This window comes from Coniosporium apollinis (assembly GCF_000281105.1).
Source record: "Coniosporium apollinis CBS 100218 chromosome Unknown supercont1.4, whole genome shotgun sequence".
Taxonomy (NCBI): Eukaryota; Fungi; Ascomycota; class Dothideomycetes; genus Coniosporium; species Coniosporium apollinis.
The window spans coordinates 20,005-41,328 of NW_006913266.1; the positions used below are offsets into that span (position 1 = coordinate 20,005).

Below are 21,324 nucleotides of genomic sequence, written 5' to 3' on the forward strand. Positions count from 1 at the left end.
TTCTGAAGAGCAAGTTCGATCAGGCCAGATTACTGGACTCAATAGATCACAAAGATCCGACCTGCGGGATGGTGCAGACCCCAGCCTTATTCAAAAGAGCGTCCAAGTCAATCCCTCCTCATCGACGCCAATGGATCCTTTCTTCCTATATCAACAAACAACTGAGAATCAAAATGGCAATTCGTTTCCGCTTTCATACCCTCATTCCGCTCAGAATGTACAACAGTTTGACATTACCGAGTCTTCGATACTCTCAAACTCACGCAGTACCGGATGGAATGTTCTACCAGATCTCACCCCGGACCTTGGCCCAACAGCATTTTATGACGTGTTTGATGGAGCAACTTGGGGTTCTCTCCTGGACCTTATGGAACACAGTGTATAAAACCTAGTCTCTAGAGATAGCGCAAATTCTGTACATTGACGAATCATTTGGCTCAAGACAGTCATCTTGCCGACTTTGCCTGTGCCGGTTCCCGCTCCTCTTAAAGTTTTCCACCCTTGACATGGGACTCGCCTTTAACGATGTTCCCTCTCAGCTCTTGAATTGCTTTCTTCAGCAAATCTTGCTCGTAGTCTGACAATGGGCCAACAGGCTGTGCTTTCGTTGCGCCGTCTGTCCCGAATTCGACGGGCACAGCGAAAAAGCTCACCCCAAGTGATTTTGAAATTTCTTCGCCTCCAGGGACGCCGGGAAGGAAGACATATGTCGGCTCAACAATTCCAGTTTCACCCCGGTATGCTTTCATGATTGCTTGTGCGAACCTAGGTCCCAGTTAGCGCATTTGTGAGGCAACGGGCGTTGATCTCGAATGTTCATACCGAAATCCAGCATAGGCCATGCACGTTGTGGCAGATCCAGCACCTGCCTTTGATTTGACAATTTCATCGCCGCCAAACTGGACACCTTCAGGAACTCAATTAGTGTCAAGCTAGATATTCGGGTAGTAGGATTCGTACGGTATGTTACAGCGTCGAGTTGCTCTTTTGTGAGCTGCACTGGTGGCTGGGACTGGCTTATGAGTGGTATTATAGTGGCCCCGGAATGGCCTCCAACAACCGGGATCTTGAATTTTTGTGGATCGAGTTCTCCAAGAGCATGTGCCGTGAATGTCGATGCCCGGACAACGTCAAGAGTAGTCACCCCAAACACACGACGAGGATTAAACACGCCGTGCTTCTTCAGAACTTCGACCGCGATGGGCACTGTACTGTTGACAGGGTTTGTGATAATGCAGATGAACGCTTCCGGGCAGAGTTGAGCCACTTCGGAGAGCAGGTCTGCGATTACGTTGGCATTGGTAGTGAACAAATCTGTAAAGAATTCAGCAGCCGAGGCGCAGAGCGTCTAGGGCGCGGAAGATACCATCACGCGTCATTCCCGGTTTGCGAGCAACGCCTGCCACAATCAGTTCGAGCCTGTGACCTTAAGACTATTGCTGCCGACCTGCCGGAATCATAACTAACTCCGCGCCTGACAAAGCTTTCTCAAGACCGTTGTCATTGGGCAAGTACCCGCTAACCTTGGCAGGTGTGTCGATATGATCCAAATCTGTCGCAACACCTACGGAGTGGACGACATCGTAGAGTCTTAATTCTGTTACGAGAGGGCTCTGCAATACCAAGGAATTAGTATTGAACAATTACTTTTTCTGTCCGCAATGGTTATCCACGTACTGATTTCAATAACAAACTCAGAGGCTGGCCAATTTGGCCAGAGGCACCCAATACTGATACTTTCACCATGTCGACAGTGGATCGAAACCCTATTGAATGAGAATTGGTTTGGTCAAGGAGTCTGCGGATATGAGGTTTAATAGTGTCTCATGTTTCAGCATACTCGCCCGCCGAATCCGGAATCCAATCCGCGTTGGCAGCACTAAGAAGCGATACGCCGATGATTCGGCTTGCAAAATAGCCGTTTAGTAACCCCTCGAATAGTGACTTAACCGTTAGTCTTGCTCCCAAGGCCCGGCAAAAGTGGCTCGCGGCTAAACCTTAGCCGAACCCTGCCTTGCTCGAGGGTTCCAGGCTTCCGATCATCTTGAGTTGTATGCACGGCAAAAATATCACCCGCGCGTGTCCTTCAGGCTATCTTTTGTTCAGGAATGCTTGGAGCGAGGTGGGCCCAGTGAAACCTCTCCTGGCCGACGGTACTAAGCTTCTGTCCAATGGAGACTGTGGACAATAACCGGGGTTTCGTCAATGATCCGCCCCGTTCCTAAGATCACTTTCTTGCTTGCGGACTATCACTGGTTGTATAAAGAGACGTTCATAGACCACCATCCGTTGTTGAGCTCAATCACCTTGCGAATTTTCACCACATTACCTCATGGCTGTGACACCCAAATCTCACTACCGCATTGCGTCGATTCCCGCCGATGGCATCGGACAGGAAGTTATCGGTGCCGCGATCGAAGTAGTCAATGCATTGGCCAAAACTCTCCAAACGTTTACAATCGAGTTTGAGCATTTACCATGGGGGACCTCGTACTACAAGGGGCATGGCCGTTACATACCGGAAGGCGCGCTAGATACGTTGCGCTCTTTCGACGCCGGCCTTTTCGGATCCGTTGGAGCTCCTGGTAAGCCATAAGAGCCAACAAGAACAATATTACCTTCTGGACTTTGCTAACGCCCGTCGTCGTAGACGTCCCGGACCACATCTCTTTATGGGGCCTCTTGCTAGCCATCCGCGGACCTCTCCAGCTGTACGCCAACGTACGGCCAGTGCGAACCTTCCCTGGGACCCACTCACCTCTCAAGACAATCGACGAAAGAGGCGTTGACTGGATGATCATCCGCGAGAACTCAGAGGGAGAATACGCGGGCCAGGGCGGAAGATCACACCTGGGTCAAGCTTGGGAGACAGCAACAGAGGTGGCCATCTTCACCAGGATCGGCATTGAGCGTATCATGCGCTTTGCGTTTGAAACCGCTCAGTCTAGACCTGCCAAGCGACTCACTGTTGTGACCAAGTCCAATTCGATGCGCAACGGTATGGTTCTATGGGACGAGGTGGCACTCGAGGTATCCAAGGACTTTCCCGACGTCCAGTGGGACAAGATGCTGGTCGATGCGATGACGGTGCGGATGATCGCCAAACCATACTCAATCGACACCATTGTTGGGACGAACCTGCACATGGATATTATCTCAGACATGGCGGCGGCTCTTGCAGGGTCCATCGGCATCGCTCCGTCCAGCAATCTCGATCCGACGCGGAAGAATCCTAGTCTATTTGAGCCGGTCCATGGCTCGGCGTTCGATATCACCGGAAAGGGTGTTGCTAATCCGATAGCTGCTATCTGGTCAGCGGCTGAGATGTTGCGGTGGCTTAGAGCCTCGGAGGCTGCGGACAAGCTTATGGCGTCGATTGAGAGAGTTTGCCAAAGTGGTACTCTTACGCCCGATTTGGGAGGGAATGCCACTACTACGGACGTTGTGGATGCTATCATCAATGACATTTATCAATTTTATAGACTTCCGGATTAGATTTCTTATCACATCTACTTGCAATTTTACTGCTCTGGCTCTCTCTCTCCTGACCTTCGGTCTGGGCTTCTTAGTGAGAGCTTGGCGGCCTTGTGCGGAGTGGGTACTTAGCCGCGGCAGAGAATTCTGCCGCTGTCCCAACCATAGAAACCAAATACAACCCCACATGCGGTCCACAGGCCTCATAGGAGTCGGCATCATTCCGAGGCTGATCTGGTACCGTCAATCGAAGCCTGAAGCCGCCGTGTATAGCTTCTTCACACTGTTGAGCAATTCCTCAAGGAGATTGGCCACGCGACGGCGATGCGCCCCAGTTTATTGCCGAATCCTCTCTCGACCACCCATTCCCAAGATACAGCATTGACGGACGAGAGACTGCCAATTGGAGTATAGTCCCCAATGGCCGGCGAATATTCGGGAAGAAGTACCCGAATTAGCGTTGCTTGTATCGCCTGTCGTGCGAAGAAACACCGAGTATGTTCTCATGCTCAAGCCTTCGATGGTGGCTTCATTTGCTAAACTGATTGAGTTCAGTGCAGTGGAGAGAAGTAAGGCAATCATTCTATCTGGAGTGAAGCATATGAATCTGTGATGGGATTCTCGTTCTGACGAATCGTCCCCTTAGGCCTCGATGTGCCCAATGTAAATCAAACAAGGTTCCCTGTGAATGGCCTACCCAACAAAAGCGGTAAGTCGAGTACGATGTTCCTCCACCTGATAGGTGGACGCTAACTACGAAGGGGCCCGCCAAAACAATATGTTCATAGCTTGGAAGCACGTCTCTCGGAAACCGAAAACGTCCTCCTCTCGCTGCTGTCTCAGATCTCCGCCGAGCAGCTTCATGCTAGCTTTCGGCAGATGCCGCTGGCAGCAAGCTATAATAAAACTCCGTCGGATTGCCAGGCAGAAAACGACTCGGAAAGTCCGTCTATCGTCTGGAGGGACATGCTCAGGCCTTCGTACTGGAACTCGTTCCCTCTAGACTCCGCCGAGAATGTTCGACATTGGTGGGAACATAGAGTCTCGTTAGTGCACGGAATGTCTTTCGGACAGCTTCCTGCTGGCGCAGGCACAGTCCCCGCCCCGGAAAACGTACCGGAGTTGAATCAAGCTACGGAGACGTCCTCCTTCCACGACAGTGGAGATGAAGGCCCAGCATTATTCCTTGCCACAGATCTGGGGACCCGAGCTGTCGAAAGTAGGGCTCTGAGCGGGGATCTACCACTCTCATCTGGAGCGGAATATGCCACTGAAAGCTCTCTTGATGCTGAAACGCGGCCATCTGCACAGTCTGACGGGGATAGGGGGATCTGTCTCCAAAGGATGGAGAGTGACACCAACCGTGCTCAGTACGCCTCACATGTTCCGAGTGTGGATGCTGAAGGTGTTTTAAAGTTGTCGAGCCAGTTCAAGCTAGATTATATATGGTAGATAACTTGACTACTCTAGCGATCGAATTCGTACCACCCTACATGTACCTTATAATCATACAGTGGGCCAGACTTTGCCCACTTACGATGCTCTTACCACGGTGACTGGGATCTTTACCTCGCGCAGATCAGTCCCTTTACCCATTCCGTACAGAGTTTTGCCAATTCCGGAGAAATCACTTTCATACTCAATATTCACAGGAGATGAAGGGTTCATGAGTGCTGGTTCCTGAGGCGTCAAGAAGCCGAAGTTGCATTCAAATACCTGTCTGACTATATCTACTTAGCGCGAGGTAGATGTTCTGGAACTATGCTCAGGAGTTCCTCGCCACACACAGCCCTTCTGGCATTCTCCATTGCATGAGCCTCCATATTTGCCAACGTTTCTACCGTATGTGTCCCCAAATGAGGCACCAGCAACGCCCGTTCATTCTTGATCAGTCGTTCGTCAATCAAAGGCTCCTTTTCGTACACATCCAATCCTACGGCCGCAATGTGTCCGTCATCCAATGCCTTTGCCATGGCCGCTTCGTCTATAATTGCGCCGCGGGCAGTGTTTACAATGACGACTCCTGGCTTCATCTTCTCAATCTCTGCCCGGCCGATGAGATGTCTTGTCGCCGCAGACAGCGGTGTGTGGATTGAAATAATGTCGCTCTCCGCAAGTAGTTGATCAAAGGAAACGTAGGGGCAGCCTAAGGCTAAATCCTCCGGCAGCGGGTTCCGATTATGGTATATGACTTTGAGGCCAAAAGGCTCCGCTCTGAGCTTGACGGCGCGACCAATTCTTCCCATACCAAGAATGCCTAGCGTCTTACCCTGGGGATCATGACCAAAGTCAACTCCCTTCTTGAACTGCCCTTGCCGCAAATTGTTGAAGGATGGGTTCAATTGACGTAAAGCACCGAGCAGGAGGAAGAGAGTGAGGTCCGCTGTAGCGTTTGTGACCTGTTCCGGAGCATATGTGACAACGATATTGCGAGCGGCGCAGGCGTCCACGTCGATCTGGTCATAGCCGGCTCCGTTGTGGCAGATGAATTTCAATGAGGGGGGTAGACGATCGATAAATTCTTTGTCAAAGTTCCCGGCGACCTATTTATCTGTCAGATCGCATTGCATTTCCTTCCTCTAGCTGACTTACCGCTCCGCTTGCAGATGTTCGATAGATAGCTTGAATGTTGCTATACTTCTTTTTGATATCGAAGAAGAATTCCTGGCGCGAGGTACTTGTAACCACTTCGGTTGAAGCTACACTTTGTAGTGCCTCGTATGCTTGTCGGGCATGGCGAACGGGATTAAAGAACAAGATACGGGGTCTTGCGATAGTCATCTTGTCGAAAATTCAAATGTATGTAGTTTCGAATGCCTTGGCCTGTTAAGTCAATAGGTTGTTAGTATGGGATTCAACTCATTAAGTAACGTTTCTCGATCCCGCTAGGATTATCAGGTTGTCGGCTCGTGCTATTGCAATTTGCCGGTAGATATTTTAGGCGGATTAGTTAACTCCGGAGTGCCAGCTCTCCAAAATGCGGCAGATATATTATCCGCTCACGGGCCAGGATTATCTAAATCAGCATGCTAAGGGGTTCAGGACATAGGAAGTGCCAAAGTTCCGTGTTTGGTGGACCGCTTCGACAAACGCCTTATGGACATGATCCGGCGGATGAGGGTAAGGCGAGGCATAAGACACAGAAGTGGATGAAGGAGCGCCTATAAAGGTTGGGAAGAACCAGGGTTTGTGCAGAAATCAATTCTTGTAGTAGCAGCGATTGCAGCGGAGCGGTTAAGTGCATCACTTTCTCTGCGTCAAAAGACTGGTAGCGCGTTCATCAACGCGTGAGTTGCCCACGTGACCACCAACGAAACGCAACCGCGGTCTCCATTGTCTCTATTGCCTCCAGTGTCTTGTCTCCAGTGTCTTCAGTATCTCGTAGCAACTCTGCAGCAACATTCAACCGTATTCTCAAGAAACAACGCGTCTTGACCTCAATATGAGTGATATCATCATGGGAGAGAGCACCACCGCCGGTCCCGCAACATTTAATCCACAGCAGGAGACGTTGCTCCGCGCGTTGCCCGATGGCGACAGGGCGCTCATGAAGGCCCTTATGGCGATTGATCAGCTGCAAGACGAGACGCATCGCAAGAGTCCACTGCTAAAGTTCCCCAAATTGACGCACGAGGCGGGCTTGACTGTACTGATGGCGATGCCGTACGAGGTGAAAAGCGGCCTTCTGCAGGGCAATCTACTCTCCACGCCTGGTATAGAGGACCTTCTTCCAGATCAAGATCGACCGCCGTTCCCGCTCCCTTCTCACGCTGAGCGGATTGCAGAGCTGGAATCAGCGGATCGGCAGCGGCTCTCCCATTGTCAAGAGCAGCACGCGCGAGATAAGGAAGGCTTACGGAGACTACGCGAGCTCGATGCCCGGCTTGGAGAGTACCTGGAGGACATGCAGAAGTTGAACGCTCTTCGGCGCAATTCATCTGGCCGAGGGCAAGATTACGGGGCTGCTTCTTGCAGGACTGGAAGGGAGACACTTGGTTTTTAGGTAGCATGAAAGCAGATATGTCTGGAACTCTGAGTTGATGGCCGTGAAATCGTTTCAATTCTGCTATTCCAAGAAAGAGAGCATCCCAAACCCAAGAAGAACCAGCAACCTAGACCCAGGCAGTCCCTAGCCGAGAAGAGAAAACCCGTGAAACCGGATAGGACTAGGTGGCATTCTAGATGAATAGCTGCAGCGAACGCAATGACGAGCGTGTCGAAGGCAGCTCTGAGTGATTGTGGCGGCGCCAGAGCAACAGAGTCCCGGGTGGACATTCTCTTTTCGGTGGCTTCCGTTCCAACGTTGGTGAAGATTGAGCGGAGCACCTTGCAGCGGAAGACCTCCGAAGACTGGAGAGCATGCGCCGCCAAGGAAAGAAGGGGAAGCCCTCAGTTCACCAAAGTCGGGAAGGTTGCGCGACGGAAAGATCTCGGGATGGAACTCGAGGGTAGTGCATTGAAGATACAGTAACAGTTGCAATCTTCTGTTGATTGGCTTGGTGTCTCTACTGAAAGTCCGGAGCTATGCCGGTCTCAACGTGCAACCTGTTCGGCAGATCCAGTCTGAGGGTGATCATGAAGTATTGGAAGTCCTCGTCTGGTAAGAGCTTTGTCGACTTGTGTGGTAAGTTGTGTCTCTGTACCAGAATCGATAGCGAGATGCCTGGCAAGTTCCTACATCCCTTGAATGCGTGGTATTGCAGCGCCATTTCGGCCATCTAGATGAGCGTCCGCTCCGGAGTTTCTCCAGCTCCGCGGTGAGGGTCTTGATATCTTAGCATCGGTGGATGTGGGCCGTAGCTTGACCGTGGCATGCATTGCTCTTAAGTAGTTGTTGAAGTTGTAAACCCGCCACTTCTCCATAAGCCTCTTCCTTTTCAAAGAGACTCTCTCCGCTGGCTGATACACGGTATAGAAATTAACGGTGTGGTCCAGCGGGTGCCATATGCGCACCACAGATATCTCGGCGTTCTCTGGCCATTGGTCATGAAGACTTCCTCTTGTTGCTCATTCGAAGCCGTAGTGAGATCCTGTTGGATTAAGCAACGCACCTGCTAGCGCCTCCTCGAAGCCTAGTGACTTCTCCGCTCAGATTTTGAGTCAAGCTCCCCCCGACTGCATTGCAATTCTCGATGCGTTGATCCCGTACATGAGATCTTGGCCAAGCGCTACGATCCAAATGTTTCCTTCAGGTCGCATGTCCCGCCGCGTTCGGAGTCAGACTTAGCAGTCGTGTGGGTGAATTGGAAAGATTGCTGAGAAAGCTCTGGAACAGACTCTGAGTTCGGAACTGAAGCAGTATAGACGGATAGGTTGCAATACAAGACTTGGGGTTATCAAGCGGCAGATTTGAAGGACCATTACATCTTACCTATCAAGGACTCGGAAAATGCACTCGGACGGGACATACTGCTTGCACAGGAGGCTGGATTGCTGGAAGATCTGCAAACAGCCTCAAGAATGCGGACTGAACAAGCTCACCAGCACGACTGACTTCATGGGGCAGCACAACCCACCGGTAAAGACTTCTTAAGAGAAGCTTCAGATCGCGGGCATGGCGGGACTACAGCTGGAACGTGTATTGTCCTGCGATGTTCACAGCAATCCGGATGCGCATTGACGGCCAGGGGCTGGAAGCCCTGGATGCGGACGGCGGCGGGCTCAAATGGGCAGCAGAATGGCGTGGCATGGTTCGCGGCGCAGACTTTCGGGCTATTCCATCAGGCAAGGTATACGGGGGGCGGGGGGCGGAGGGGTTTATATGCAGCGTCTGCAGGAGGGCTAGTGAATTTGGATGTGAAATCAGGGAAGGCGCTGGGCATCCTTTGAGACGTGGTCGCCATGATATATATACACCCTATGAGTGCGCGAACGCCTTCCGGCGTCTTGTCTCCATGGTGGCCAGGCGAGGCTATTGTTGTCTCCAAGTCGTCAAGGAGGCCCACTCCATCAAACGGGATGTCCCTTTCAGGCGCCCTCTCGAGTCTGTGGTCGGTTATGCCTTCGATATCGCTCCAACGACGATTGGTGGCTTCAGCCAGTCGTGAGACCGATACGTTGCCGGTACATCTGGCGCCGGTGGTTTTGAGCAATGCGGCGGTTCGGGCGAGTAGATAGGGTTGCGGAAGGAGTGGCGGAGGGACTGGTGGGAAGGTTGGGGGGAGGGTTGGCACAGCTAGAACGGTTCCCAGTCATGATCGTTGCTACATCATGAATCGCAGCATCAACGCGTTAATTTTTCAATCTTGCTATCATTTGACATAGCAATTATCTTCACATACCAGGGTGCCGTGCAAAGTGCAATTGCTCCATTTTCAGACGCGCCAGCGGGTAGTCTGCAGTTCGGCAGCAAGTATTCCCCTCCCTCTTCAATCCAAGGGCGGAGTGGTTCGTAGCTCAGCGGCAAGTATTCCTCTTCATCTCTGACGCGCCAGCGTCTAGCTTGTAGCTCACCGACGCATGTTCGTCTCCCTCTCTAACACGTCAGCAGAGTGGTAGCAGTTCAGCGCGGATAATCGAGGAGATTTAGATGATGCTAGATTGTTGCTACTTGTACAGATGAGGACAAGCCGCGCACTTACGATGAGCTGCGTCCAAGGCGGAAGGGTGTTATGAGCTGTGTTCTTGCCCAAGGCTCGGCGAAACTAACGGGCCGAGGTGCTTCACACGTGAGGCGGGAAACGGACCGTTCCGTGCTGCATGAATGCCTAAATTCAGCAATGGAGGAAGCGGGGGTCGCGCTAGCTAACTCACGTATGTCAGGCGAAGGTGTAGACTGAGGATCAGGCGGCCAAGGGCAGCCGCACGGAAGGATGCCTATGAGCAGGTTCACTGATACCGTCTCCGTCGTCACGGGCGGTGTTTCCGGCATCGGCGCCGCAATCACTCGCCGCCTCGTGGCGGAGGGCGGCCGCGTAGTCGTTGCCGACATCAACAAGGAGGCCATCGCCTCCACCGCCGAGACCTTCGGCGAGAACGTCGTCGGTCGTTACGCCGACATGACAGACGAAGCGTCAGTCGCCGCGGTCGTCGCCGAGGCCGTAGATCGCTTCGGCCAGCTTGATGCATTCTTCAACGTTGCCGGCGGTGCGCGTCCCGGCCGTCTCGTCGACATGTCACTCGACCACTGGCGCTTCAATATCGCGCTCAATCTGGACAGCGCGTTCCTCGGCACGAAGTACGCTGCGGCCCGCTTCCTCGAGCAGGGCGGTGGAGGCGTGATCATCAACGTCGCCTCGCTCAACTCGCTCATGCCGATGCACCAGGGCGCCGGCTACTCGACCGCGAAGGCCGGCGTCGTCATGCTCACGAAGCAGGCAGCCCTTGAGCTCGGCGGGCATGGAATCCGAGTCAACGCCGTCTCGCCGGGCCTCGTCGCGACACCCCTCACGAAGCAGCTGACAGATGTGCCCGCTATCGAAGCCGCCTACCTTGAGCGCATCCCGGCCGGCCGACTGGCTGCCCCGGAGGAGATTGCCGCGGCATGCCTCTTCCTCGCCTCTTCGGACGCTTCCTACGTGAACGGCGAGAATCTCGTCGTCGATGGCGCCTGGGCAACGACCGGCTACCCCGATCTGCGCCCATTCTTGGGTTAAGATGAGAGCAGATCGAGAGGAGGTTATCGACCCTCAGGTCCTCCATCGCTTCTGCGGCAGGCTTTGAGGCTCGCGCCGGTGGGCGGTGGCGGTCGAGAGTAGGTTCTGTGCATCCTATCTCTGCGGATACGGCAGGAGGCTAGGGATAAACCGGCGGAATGACATTTTCAGCTCAAAGCTCCGCCGCTTCAAGTGTATGCTTGACCTACGTGCTCCGACCCGAAGCAATCTCATACCCAACCCTACATCAGCCCAGGGCTCGGAGGCTCCAGTCCCACGTCACCTGGGTACAAGACCTTCAGCAGCAATGCCCCTGAGCCGACACTTCACCTCCGCAACTCGAATGCTTCAGCCGAACCGCGCGGATGCTACAGCCCAACGTGGTCATTCAAATCCTCCTGCCGACCTCGGCCAATATTATGTGGGTTGAATCTTCGTGCCAACGACTCGGAGGCTTCAGCCCAGCGCCGTGATCCAGATACTCCCTCCAAATCCAGGCGCGGCACTCGATCAAAACATCAATCTCAGCAGCACCGTCAAGACAGTGGCACGGCGCCTCTTCTGTCACGCCGAAGGAACCGCCTACACACGGAGCGGAGGGAGACTAGGCGTGGCGCTGAATCAAGGTGGAGTGTCTCCAGACAAGAGTTCACGGGAGCAGCGGCCACCGGAGACGAGTACGGAGACTGCGAGACTTGTAGAGAGATGAAGAGAAGCGCTGCGTCAGCCAGAACCGATAGTGACAAAATACTTCGAAGGGAATCGTCAGATGCGAGGTTGCTCATACGATGATGGAGGATGCTGGAAGAAGCGTGGTGGGAGGCTGGGGCTGCGGTTTCTCGTAGCAGGTAAACACCCCTCTAATTCCTTACTCTCCGGCGTGCGCGAGAAGTGACGAGAAGATGCTGCATGTGAGCTGGTGAAGCTGGGTGAAGACTATCCGTGCATTGACAAACGACGCCTAAAAAGCAACAAATCTTCTTCACAAACAAGAACTAACGCACCTTCAAAAAGCGCACTTCTCGTCTCTCGCATACTCAGCTTCTCGACATCACGTCGCATCTTTCCACTCTCAGCCGCACACCGATCAGTCAGTGGAATGGAAAATTCCGGAGGTTCTCGGCCTCGCCCGCTGCCGCCATCGGAACAAGAGGAGAGTATCGAGCTCGAATTGGACGAGGAATCCGACGAGAAAACCAGCGAACTCAAGGAGTGTGGACTGGGATACTTTGTTCCCAACAGGCGAAGCTGATCCGGAGACGCTCACTCTATCCACCGTAACCTACTACGAGGCATTCGATGACATCGATCCTCAAGGCGACGAATATCTCGAAGCAGCCAAGGAAGGCCCAGAGTCCCTGCTGAGCCTGGCGCCCAAGGAAGACAAAGCGTCGAAAATATTGGGTGGCGCACTGAAGGAGGAGGTTCTACGTACCAGCAAGCACATTGTATTCGCCATGGAGCCGTTCGTGTTGAAGGCGCTCTTGGAGGGGAACATCGCCCGCCAGTATCGGAGCAACGCGGAAGTTCGCAATGCGCTTGACACGCTCTGTGCCTGGGCCCGTCGAGTCACCCAATCATCCATCTGTGTACAAACGCTTGTCGACAAAGACGGGTTCTCCTCTACGCCGGCGGAGCTGTTCAAGGTTGTCTGGCAGCTTCGAAACCACTGTGACTTGGAGGAAGGTTAAAAAGGTGGTGCCAGCGCCATCGACCGCATTCAAATGCCTTCTTGGTCGTACGACTTGACCGAACAAGGGTTGCGCAAGTACCTCGGCGAGAAGCCGGAGTATCGAGTCATACCCAAGCGGCTGAAGCACCTCGAGGTGTTCTGCACGGAATTGGAGAAGCGCTTGCAATACGCACCGAAGAATCAGCCTCTAGCACAGCCGCTGATGGAGGTCGGCTACTCAAAAGACTCCGAGAAGCGTCTGTTCGATCATTCGAACCATACGTCGTCGAAATGGCTCACGAACCTACGCACTCCATTCTCCATCTTCTTTGTCCCGACAAATCCCTTCTGAACCAGCTCGTGGTGTTCTTCATCTTCCAATCTAAAATAGCCGCTCTTGCTGAAATCCTCACCACCCACTTCGCCCACGGCTACACGTTTGACGGTAGAGGTTTCTCCACGTATCGTGCGGGCCGCAGTGTGAGGAGCGCATACAAATCACGCCGGATGACTGGGAAGACTTCCTCAAACACACACTGGACCATAGCGCTCCGGAGAGGAACTACGATGCATATTCTGCCAGGCGCCATGCGGAAGCGGGACAGGTCCGGCGTCTGGAGGAGACCCACTGCAGAATCGTGTTGATGGAGCGATACTGGGCGGTCCAGGCCTGTCTACACAGGGTTGAGGAGAAGGATGCTATCCTGGACGCAGCCGACGCGGCGAGGGCGAATATTATCCTCGACTGCGGCAAGGTCCTTAGGGCCGCCGCAAAGCGCATCATCAGAACTGTGGGCGCTGAGCTACTGATTGAGGACGCGGAGTTGCTCCTGGAGGGATATCGCGCGTTGGAGGAAGGCCGGTGGGAAGAGTATGCGAAGAAGACAGAAGCTCAGTGGGCAGAGATCCAGCGCCTGATCGACGACCACTGGGCGGAATGCCTGCAGAAGGAAGAACAGGCGAAGGCAAAGGCTCAATCGGAGACTCGCGCAGGGGCAAGCGGTTCGCGGACATCGGAAGAGGGCCTGCAGCTCGAAGCCCAGGACTCGGCAGCCCAGCATATGGAAGGTCAGCCGGAGGTCCAGCCGGAGGTCCAGCCGGAGGTCCAGCAGGAAGTCTCAAGGACAATGGATGATGATTGAGGCGCGATCTTGATGAAGACGGGTTTTCGTGTACATGATACTCAATACACCCATTCCTTCTCATTAGGGGGGATAGAAGCGCAGTCATAATAGAGTGGAATTCTCTACGAATGAGGGAGCATTTATTGGGGAATCGGCGCTTGCTTGACCACCCTCCAATACCATGAAGAGACACTAACACACGATTCACATGATTTACATCTGGAACCTCCGTTGATTGAAGATGTATCTGATGAGCCAATCCAACTCCATAAGCATCGAAATACTGTGTTGAGAGGCGTTATGGTCGCGCGCCGTCAAGTGGCCGCTTCCTCCTAAAATATCTCTTCCTTGGTATGGTACACATATGACATAGCCCGTATCTAGATTGGTGACGCCTTTCCATTTGAACGGTAAAGTAGCGCAGTCCGACGGCTTCAGCCCGAATCCAACCGTATCCTAGAGTTATGCAAGACCGGCGAAACGCTACTCTTGTGTCTTACGCGGCGTGGCTGAGCGGCGCGTCCGTCCTCCGTAATACCGGACTGTCTCGTGCGCTGATCAAGCGACGTGATGGAACGGAGACGTTCTTCGGTACGGGTATGAAGGGGGACATGTGTTCTGCGATGGATGGAAGGTAGCGCACATTAGTCGGTGGTGGCAAAGGCATCTCTAGAAGTTGCGGCCAGCTGAGAACACCATCCTTTCGGCCTAGATTCACAGGCGCAGGCGGCCATAACGACTGCCCACATAGATTGACGGGACACCACACTCGAGCCCAATGATCGCGAGATGTTCCAGTGGACGTGGTGGCGGTGCTGGTTGGGTTGAGCTCTCTTCGTCGTCATCGGAGTTGAGGCTATCGCCGTCTTCCTGTTCGGGCGCGGCTGCACCATGCCGCATCACCACGGCCACTGTTTCAGTTCCTTTGACTGTCACAGGTAAGGGGCTTTAACGGACGAGAGGTTGTGCGGCTGGGACGGTGAGCTTGGATGACGCAGACGCGGATCCAGATGAGAAAGAGATGAGAAAGAGATGAGATGTAGAGATCCGCCTTCGGAAGAGACTAGGGTCCCACGGTTCCCCTAAAGACCGGGCAACAATGAACCGAATGAGGTTTCTTCTCCAGTCTCGCCGTTGAATAGGCGGGTTTCCGCCGTAGGTGGTCCGCATTCTATCAAGCCATGGGAATCTACCTGATCTTCGCTTTAAGATTGTCGTAGTACTGGCGTATCTTCTCCTCGAGACCTCTTTAGCTCCTGCTACCAGCGTCTCCACACCATCGTCGCCTTCCGCGCTCTTCCCGCCTTCTGTGCCCTGGACACCCTGCTGAGCTGTAGGCCGAGAGCCTGGTCTGCCGGCCATGTCCTTAGATCCTCTGAAGGTGTTTGTTATCCGTTGTGGCGAGGGTACTGTTTGGTAGATGCAAGATTGCTGCTGCTCGGAAAGCGAATTTGAAGGATGAGAGCCAGTGATGATGCTGCGCAGTACCAGGCTCGAGACGCGGCAGCTTCCGATGTTCGGAGATTGGGCGTGGACGCGGAGGGCGGACACGGAGGGTGGAGTTTAAGCTTACAGGGTGAGCTCGGAGGCTAAGGGGAGACTCGAGGAAGGTCGCCGCTCGAGGTGGCCAAGCGGCCGTCGAACGCCTTCCAGACGGTCCGCTAGGGTAAGGGAGCACCAGCCAACAGACGGACGGCATTAAGGCGCACCAGCGGGCTGGTATAGGTCAAGAAGCCATCCGAAGAATGTTAGTGAAGTTTTTAGCAGCATTTTCACAGATGACAGATGGACTTTGCCTATTAATGCCTCGCGATATGTCTACCATGCTGCTGGTTGATAACCGATTGACATCAATGTCGGCACTTCAAGCCTGTTGCGGGCTTGTCGCTTCCTAGGGCCGAGGTTGACGCGGTTGACTCCCGATTCATGTTGCTCGTACCAGGTGTGAAGTCAGTCATCCAATCTCGTTGTTGCGGTGAGCCGCCTGGGCGGAGAATCGAATCCATGGATGGAAGCCGGTTGAGGGCAGCCGAGAGACGAGCTGATGGGCAAGACAACGTGCGGGACACGGAACTGGTTCTTGCCGCAGGTCTGGTCCTGAGGAGGCCGATATCGCTAGTGAACGATGGGCATCAGAAGAGAAACGACATGGAGCGGCACCAGGAGGGCGGACAGGACGAGGACGGCGGCCAAGAGCGTTAGCAAGCTTGATGACGATCGTGGATACCACGGAGCTGAATTGGATTAGGCCCAGGGCCGGTATAAGGTAATGAGACACCAGAACAACGCGAACAAGAAGTCCAATTGGTCAGGTTAAAGGCTTGAGGTGATTGAGAAGTAGAGTGAAGCCGAATACACGAGCGGAGATGATTGCGCTCGACGAACAGGGAAAATGTGGTGGCGCTGTTTGATACACATCCACCAATAGCCAAGGAGACGTAAAAACCGCTGAAGAAGTCAAAAGCGCCCCGGACGTCATCGCCGGAGAGTATGTATGTTCCGAATCCGAGCAAGAGTCTAGCGCCCTCGCTATGCTTAGCAAGCATAGCACTGAGGCAGTGGGAATTACGCATCAAAGTGAGGCACAATGAGCTTTGATAACAGAGAAAGTCTATTGCCCTACAAGTACCGCTGGACTCAAGAGTACATTCGGAGTGCCGAGAGATGAGATGACAACAAGAAAGCGTGACTCACGAGCTTGGCCAGTCTTGACTCAATGGCCAACTTGGTTCAGGGCTCCTGAACCTATCCAAAGCTCACGCGGATGACGACGCCAGCGCAACCGCTTGTGTCACAGAACAATCGCATCTGCCTGATGTGTCCGTTCATGAGCTTATCCCAACTGCGCAATCACAGGCACTCGTATAGGTAATCCCGAACGTAGCCAAGATGCGCGTTACGGGGAATCTTAAGAAGAGAAGCGCTTGCGAGGTTACGAGATGCGTTCATGACTCGACGCCTCCAGGCAGCGCCTCTCGGCCTTGGACGGCGCCCGCGGCATCCACGGCGTCCGCTACGATCCTTATAACCAGCCGCGACTTCAAATCCATGAACGCGATGAGCGTCGGAATTCGGGGACATCTTTCTTCTAGAGAAACAACATACCAAGTGGGATGGCAAAACGTGCGGAGACGACACCAGTTCGCAGCGAAAGCGACAATGACTCGGGTGGCCAACAACAGTCCGAGCAGAAAGAAGGCGGAGGAGGATTAAAGAGTTATTTTGTCAGTCTCGATCTCGCCGTGCAATGCAGCAGCTAACAACTCCAACAGCGTGTGTTCAAGTATGCCGATGGATTGAGCTGGACTCTGAACAGCGGAGCCTTTCTTGCGGCGATAGCGGCCGGGACGCTGCTCCCATTGATGGATTTGATATTTGGCAAATTCGTCACCACATTCACAAACTTTGCCATTGGAACTCTTAACCCTGCAGCCTTTCGTTCAGAAATCAATAAGTTTACGTGAGTCCCTAACTTCTACTGCAATCGGGGCCGCACAACTGACTCGCGATAGCCTGTACTTTATATATCTGTTCGTTGCAAAGTTCTCCCTCACCTACATTCATACAGTATGCCCTTCAATTGACTATCACCTCCGCTTCTGACCTTTGCATAGGTTGCGATCTCGGTCTCCGCCATTCGAACAACCAAAGCTCTCCGCATCGACTTCCTGCAAGCCACGCTGCGGCAGAACATAGCTTTCTTCGACTCGGCAGATGTGGGATCAACATCGGTCCAAGTGACCACCAACGGAAACCTTGTTAGCCAGGGCATCTCCGAAAAGCTCACGCTTACAGTACAGGGCCTCTCAACCTTCATATCGGCCTTCGTCGTTGCATTTGCAGTACAATGGAAGCTCGCGTTCATCACCGTCAGCATCGTACCGACCATACTCATCGTCACCAGCATCTGCATTGTGATCGACACGAAGCAGGAAGCCCAAATGCTCCCTATCTACTCAAAGGCCGGACTTCTCGCCGAAGAGGTGTTCTCGAGCATGCGAACTGTCCACGCATTCTGGTTGCAGCCAACGCTGTCTAAACGATACGATGCGTTACTCGGAGACGCCATGAAAGTGGGCATGAAGAAATCTCCAAACTACGCGGTGCTTTTCTCCACCGAGTTCTTCTGCGTCTTCTCCGGATACGGCTTGGCTTTCTGGCAAGGCATCAGGATGTATGCCAGTGGCGAAATCGCAGAGTCGGGGGACGTTGTCACGTACGTTGACCCTCCCACGACTCTCGTGAAAATACTGACTTTTTTGACAGTGTCATCTTTGCAGTCGTTGTCGCCGCGACAGCCATGACTTCCATCGCTCCGCAAATTCTCCAGGTTACCAAGGCATCTTCAGCAGCCGAGGAACTCTTCAGAACCATCGACAGACCTTCCGAGATCGATGCCATGTCGGAGGCTGGGAAGGTACCGGACGCATCAATTGGCGACATAGAAGCACGTGATGTCCACTTCGCGTACCCAATCAGGCCGGGTGTCAAAGTGTTGCAAGGCTTGACGCTTAGCATTCCGGCGAGGAAGACGACTGCTTTAGTTGGTGCCAGCGGATCTGGGAAGAGCACGATTATCGGCTTGTTGGAGCGATGGTATGATCCCGCCGATGGGAGCTTGTACCTGGATGGAATCAATCTCAAGGATCTAAACGTCCGGTGGCTACGGACCAATATTCGACTTGTACAGCAGGTACGTCACAACTCTTTTCTGGCTCTTGAGCACCGCATCTTGCAGTTGATAGACCCTGACCTACTTGACTTGCAGGAGCCCGTGCTTTTCAATGGGACGGTTTTCGACAATGTTGCCTTCGGCCTTCTCGGCACCGACAAAGCAAGGCTACCCGCTGCTGAGCAACGGTCATTAGTAGAACGGGCATGCAAATCTGCGTACGCCGATGAGTTCATTGAACATCTTCCCAAGGTAATCCACCTCCCCTCGTCAAACACGACCTCCACTAACCCATGCAGAAATACGATACACAGATTGGCGAACGAGCGATAATGCTCTCAGGCGGACAAAAGCAAAGGCTAGCAATTGCTCGCAGCATCATCTCGGACCCAAAGGTCCTCCTACTCGATGAAGCCACCAGCGCACTTGACCCAAAATCAGAGAGAATTGTTCAACAGGCCCTCGACAATGTCTCCACGGATCGAACAACCGTTGTGATCGCGCACAAGTTGTCGACCGTGCGTAACGCTGACAACATTGCCGTCATGTCACAGGGTACCATCATTGAGCAGGGTACTCATGACGAACTGATTGCGGCAGGCGGTGCCTATGCTAGGCTTGTCATGGCACAAGACCTGGGTCACGCTGATAGCGACCAAAGAGACTCTGAGAAGGAACAAGTCGACCGCAGGCTCTCTCTCGTTCGAACACAAACAGGGACGAGATCAATACAAGCCGGGGAGAAACCAACCGCGGGAAAAGAGGGGAGCCTGAATTACAGTCTCATCCGCTGTCTTTGGATCCTTCTGGGCGAGCAGAAGCACTTGTGGCGTCTATTCCTTATTCTTGCCATTGCCTGTATCTTCGGAGGTCAGTCTAGCAGCACCAGATCAGTTCTGCAGAATCTGCTAACCTTTTCCCGCAGGCCTTACCTTTCCTGCTCAAGCGATACTGTTCTCCCGGACGATGACCGCTTTCCAGCTCCAAGGTCCCGAGAGAGTACGGCAAGGCGATTTCTACTCCCTCATGTTCTTTGTAGTCGCCCTCGCAAATCTTGTCGTATACGCCGCCGTGGGCTGGGTGAGCAATATCATCGCCCAGGTATGTGCTCCTGATGGGGACTCTGCATATGGTGGCTCACCGCAGACAGGTCGTGATTCGCGTGTACCGGCTGGAAATGTTCGACAACGCCCTCCGCCAGGACATGGACTTCTTTGACAGAGAAGAAAACGCAACGGGCGCCTTGGCCTCCCGCTTGTCGACGTACCCGACAAACCTTCAAGAGCTCCTGGGATTCAATATCATGCTTATCCTCATCAACGTTGTGAACGTCCTCTCCAGCTCTGTTCTCGCGCTCATCGTTGGATGGAAGCTGGGGTTAGTGGTCGTATTTGGCGCACTTCCACCCATGCTCTTCTGCGGATACCTTCGGATCCGCCTTGAGTTTAAACTCGACGACGCAACGGCGGAACGGTTTGCAAGCAGTGCGGCTCTTGCCACCGAAGCAGTCTCAGCAATTCGAACGGTTGCATCGCTTACTCTCGAGAAACACATCCTTGAAAGATATCATGACAAACTCCGAGGAGTCGCGCGGCGTTCTATGAAAGCGCTCATCTGGACGATGTTCTGGTACGCTTGGACGCAGTCCATCTCCTTCCTGGCGATGGCTCTCGGTTTCTGGTAAGCTCTCACATCTCCCTCCTATCTCTAACCGGACTCAGCTGATTGGGAACAGGTACGGCGGCCGCCTCATCTCTACCGGTGAATACTCCACCTCGCAATTCTTCATCGTCTTCATTGGCGTCATCTTCTCCGGCGAGGCAGCTGCAGCTTTCTTCTCCTACACAACTAGCATAACCAAAGCACAAAGCGCCGCGAATCACATCCTCTGGTTTCGCACGCTCATCCCTTCCATACGGGAAGACCAATCTCAAAGCCCGCCTGGCGAAAAGGACAGTGACAGTGGCAGCGGACCGGCGCATGTCGAATGCGAAGACCTCGAATTTTCGTACGCGTCACGTCCCAACACAAAAGTGCTCCAAGGCGTAAGTATAGACGTGAAAGCAGGCGCCTTTGCCGCGCTTGTTGGGCCCTCTGGCTGTGGCAAAAGCACTATGATCGCCCTTCTCGAACGCTTCTACGATCCTGCCTCCGGCTGTATCAGATTCGATGGCGCCGATATTAAGGACCTGTGTCCGCGTCGCTATCGCCGCAACGTCGCGCTCGTGCAGCAGGAGCCTGTCCTCTATCAGGGGAGTATCAGGGACAACGTTGCCATGGGTCTCGCCACTGAGGCCGAGGGTGCGGTGGGCGATGACAAGGTCGAAGAAGCTTGCAAGCAGGCGAACATCTACGAGTTTGTGTCCAGTCTCCCCGACGGTTTCAATACCTTGTGCGGATCAAGAGGGACTCAACTCTCCGGCGGACAACGCCAACGCGTCGCGATCGCGCGGGCGCTCATCCGGTCACCGCGCCTGTTGCTTCTTGACGAGGCGACGTCGGCGCTCGACACCGAATCAGAGAAGGTGGTCCAGGCGGCGCTGGAGAAAGCGCAGAGCGGGCGAACGACGGTTGCGGTCGCGCATCGGTTGAGCACGGTCAAGGTATGTGCTCTGCATCTCGCTAGCTTCTTCTTGCGCTAACGTCGAAGCAGGATGCGGATGTTATCATGGTTTTTTCGAAGGGGAGGATTGTGGAAAGCGGGACGCATGTGCAGCTTTTGGCGAAGAGAGGCGTGTACTATGAAATGTGTCTGGGCCAGAGTTTGGATCGGGATCCTGTGTGAGG

The 21,324-nt window shown here is 53.7% G+C and overlaps 9 protein-coding genes across 9 annotated transcripts; 7 read left to right on the plus strand and 2 right to left on the minus strand.

The window, feature by feature from the left end:
* Positions 1–485: 485 nt before the first annotated feature.
* W97_01050 (malate dehydrogenase, NAD-dependent) lies at positions 486–1,746 on the minus strand (the record flags this gene model as incomplete). Its single annotated transcript, XM_007778959.1, has 6 exons — positions 486–765; positions 823–907; positions 961–1,314; positions 1,367–1,399; positions 1,448–1,613; positions 1,678–1,746. The coding sequence occupies 6 exons, from the start codon at positions 1,744–1,746 to the stop codon at positions 486–488; spliced, it is 987 nt and encodes a 328-aa protein (XP_007777149.1).
* A 586-nt stretch (positions 1,747–2,332) lies between these two features.
* W97_01051 (tartrate dehydrogenase) lies at positions 2,333–3,495 on the plus strand (the record flags this gene model as incomplete). The annotated part of the gene is made up of 2 exons (XM_007778960.1): positions 2,333–2,585; positions 2,651–3,495. The coding sequence occupies 2 exons, from the start codon at positions 2,333–2,335 to the stop codon at positions 3,493–3,495; spliced, it is 1,098 nt and encodes a 365-aa protein (XP_007777150.1).
* Positions 3,496–5,204: 1,709 nt separating this feature from the next.
* Positions 5,205–6,255, minus strand: W97_01052 (uncharacterized protein; the record flags this gene model as incomplete). Its single annotated transcript, XM_007778961.1, has 2 exons — positions 5,205–6,017; positions 6,067–6,255. 2 exons carry the CDS (start codon positions 6,253–6,255, stop codon positions 5,205–5,207), a joined length of 1,002 nt encoding a protein of 333 aa, XP_007777151.1.
* A 661-nt stretch (positions 6,256–6,916) lies between these two features.
* On the plus strand, positions 6,917–7,477 carry W97_01053 (uncharacterized protein; the record flags this gene model as incomplete). Its single annotated transcript, XM_007778962.1, has 1 exon — positions 6,917–7,477. One exon carries the CDS (start codon positions 6,917–6,919, stop codon positions 7,475–7,477), a length of 561 nt encoding a protein of 186 aa, XP_007777152.1.
* A 2,809-nt stretch (positions 7,478–10,286) lies between these two features.
* On the plus strand, positions 10,287–11,069 carry W97_01054 (uncharacterized protein; the record flags this gene model as incomplete). The annotated part of the gene is made up of 1 exon (XM_007778963.1): positions 10,287–11,069. One exon carries the CDS (start codon positions 10,287–10,289, stop codon positions 11,067–11,069), a length of 783 nt encoding a protein of 260 aa, XP_007777153.1.
* Positions 11,070–12,168: 1,099 nt separating this feature from the next.
* W97_01055 (uncharacterized protein) lies at positions 12,169–12,760 on the plus strand (the record flags this gene model as incomplete). The annotated part of the gene is made up of 2 exons (XM_007778964.1): positions 12,169–12,283; positions 12,312–12,760. The coding sequence occupies 2 exons, from the start codon at positions 12,169–12,171 to the stop codon at positions 12,758–12,760; spliced, it is 564 nt and encodes a 187-aa protein (XP_007777154.1).
* Positions 12,761–12,793: 33 nt separating this feature from the next.
* On the plus strand, positions 12,794–13,883 carry W97_01056 (uncharacterized protein; the record flags this gene model as incomplete). Its single annotated transcript, XM_007778965.1, has 2 exons — positions 12,794–13,072; positions 13,191–13,883. The coding sequence occupies 2 exons, from the start codon at positions 12,794–12,796 to the stop codon at positions 13,881–13,883; spliced, it is 972 nt and encodes a 323-aa protein (XP_007777155.1).
* Positions 13,884–15,869: 1,986 nt separating this feature from the next.
* On the plus strand, positions 15,870–16,130 carry W97_01057 (uncharacterized protein; the record flags this gene model as incomplete). Its single annotated transcript, XM_007778966.1, has 2 exons — positions 15,870–16,062; positions 16,114–16,130. The coding sequence occupies 2 exons, from the start codon at positions 15,870–15,872 to the stop codon at positions 16,128–16,130; spliced, it is 210 nt and encodes a 69-aa protein (XP_007777156.1).
* Positions 16,131–16,978: 848 nt separating this feature from the next.
* On the plus strand, positions 16,979–21,322 carry W97_01058 (uncharacterized protein; the record flags this gene model as incomplete). Its single annotated transcript, XM_007778967.1, has 11 exons — positions 16,979–17,089; positions 17,138–17,325; positions 17,378–17,432; positions 17,480–18,081; positions 18,132–18,558; positions 18,634–18,789; positions 18,837–19,407; positions 19,463–19,638; positions 19,688–20,217; positions 20,273–21,140; positions 21,191–21,322. 11 exons carry the CDS (start codon positions 16,979–16,981, stop codon positions 21,320–21,322), a joined length of 3,816 nt encoding a protein of 1,271 aa, XP_007777157.1.
* Positions 21,323–21,324: the final 2 nt, after the last annotated feature.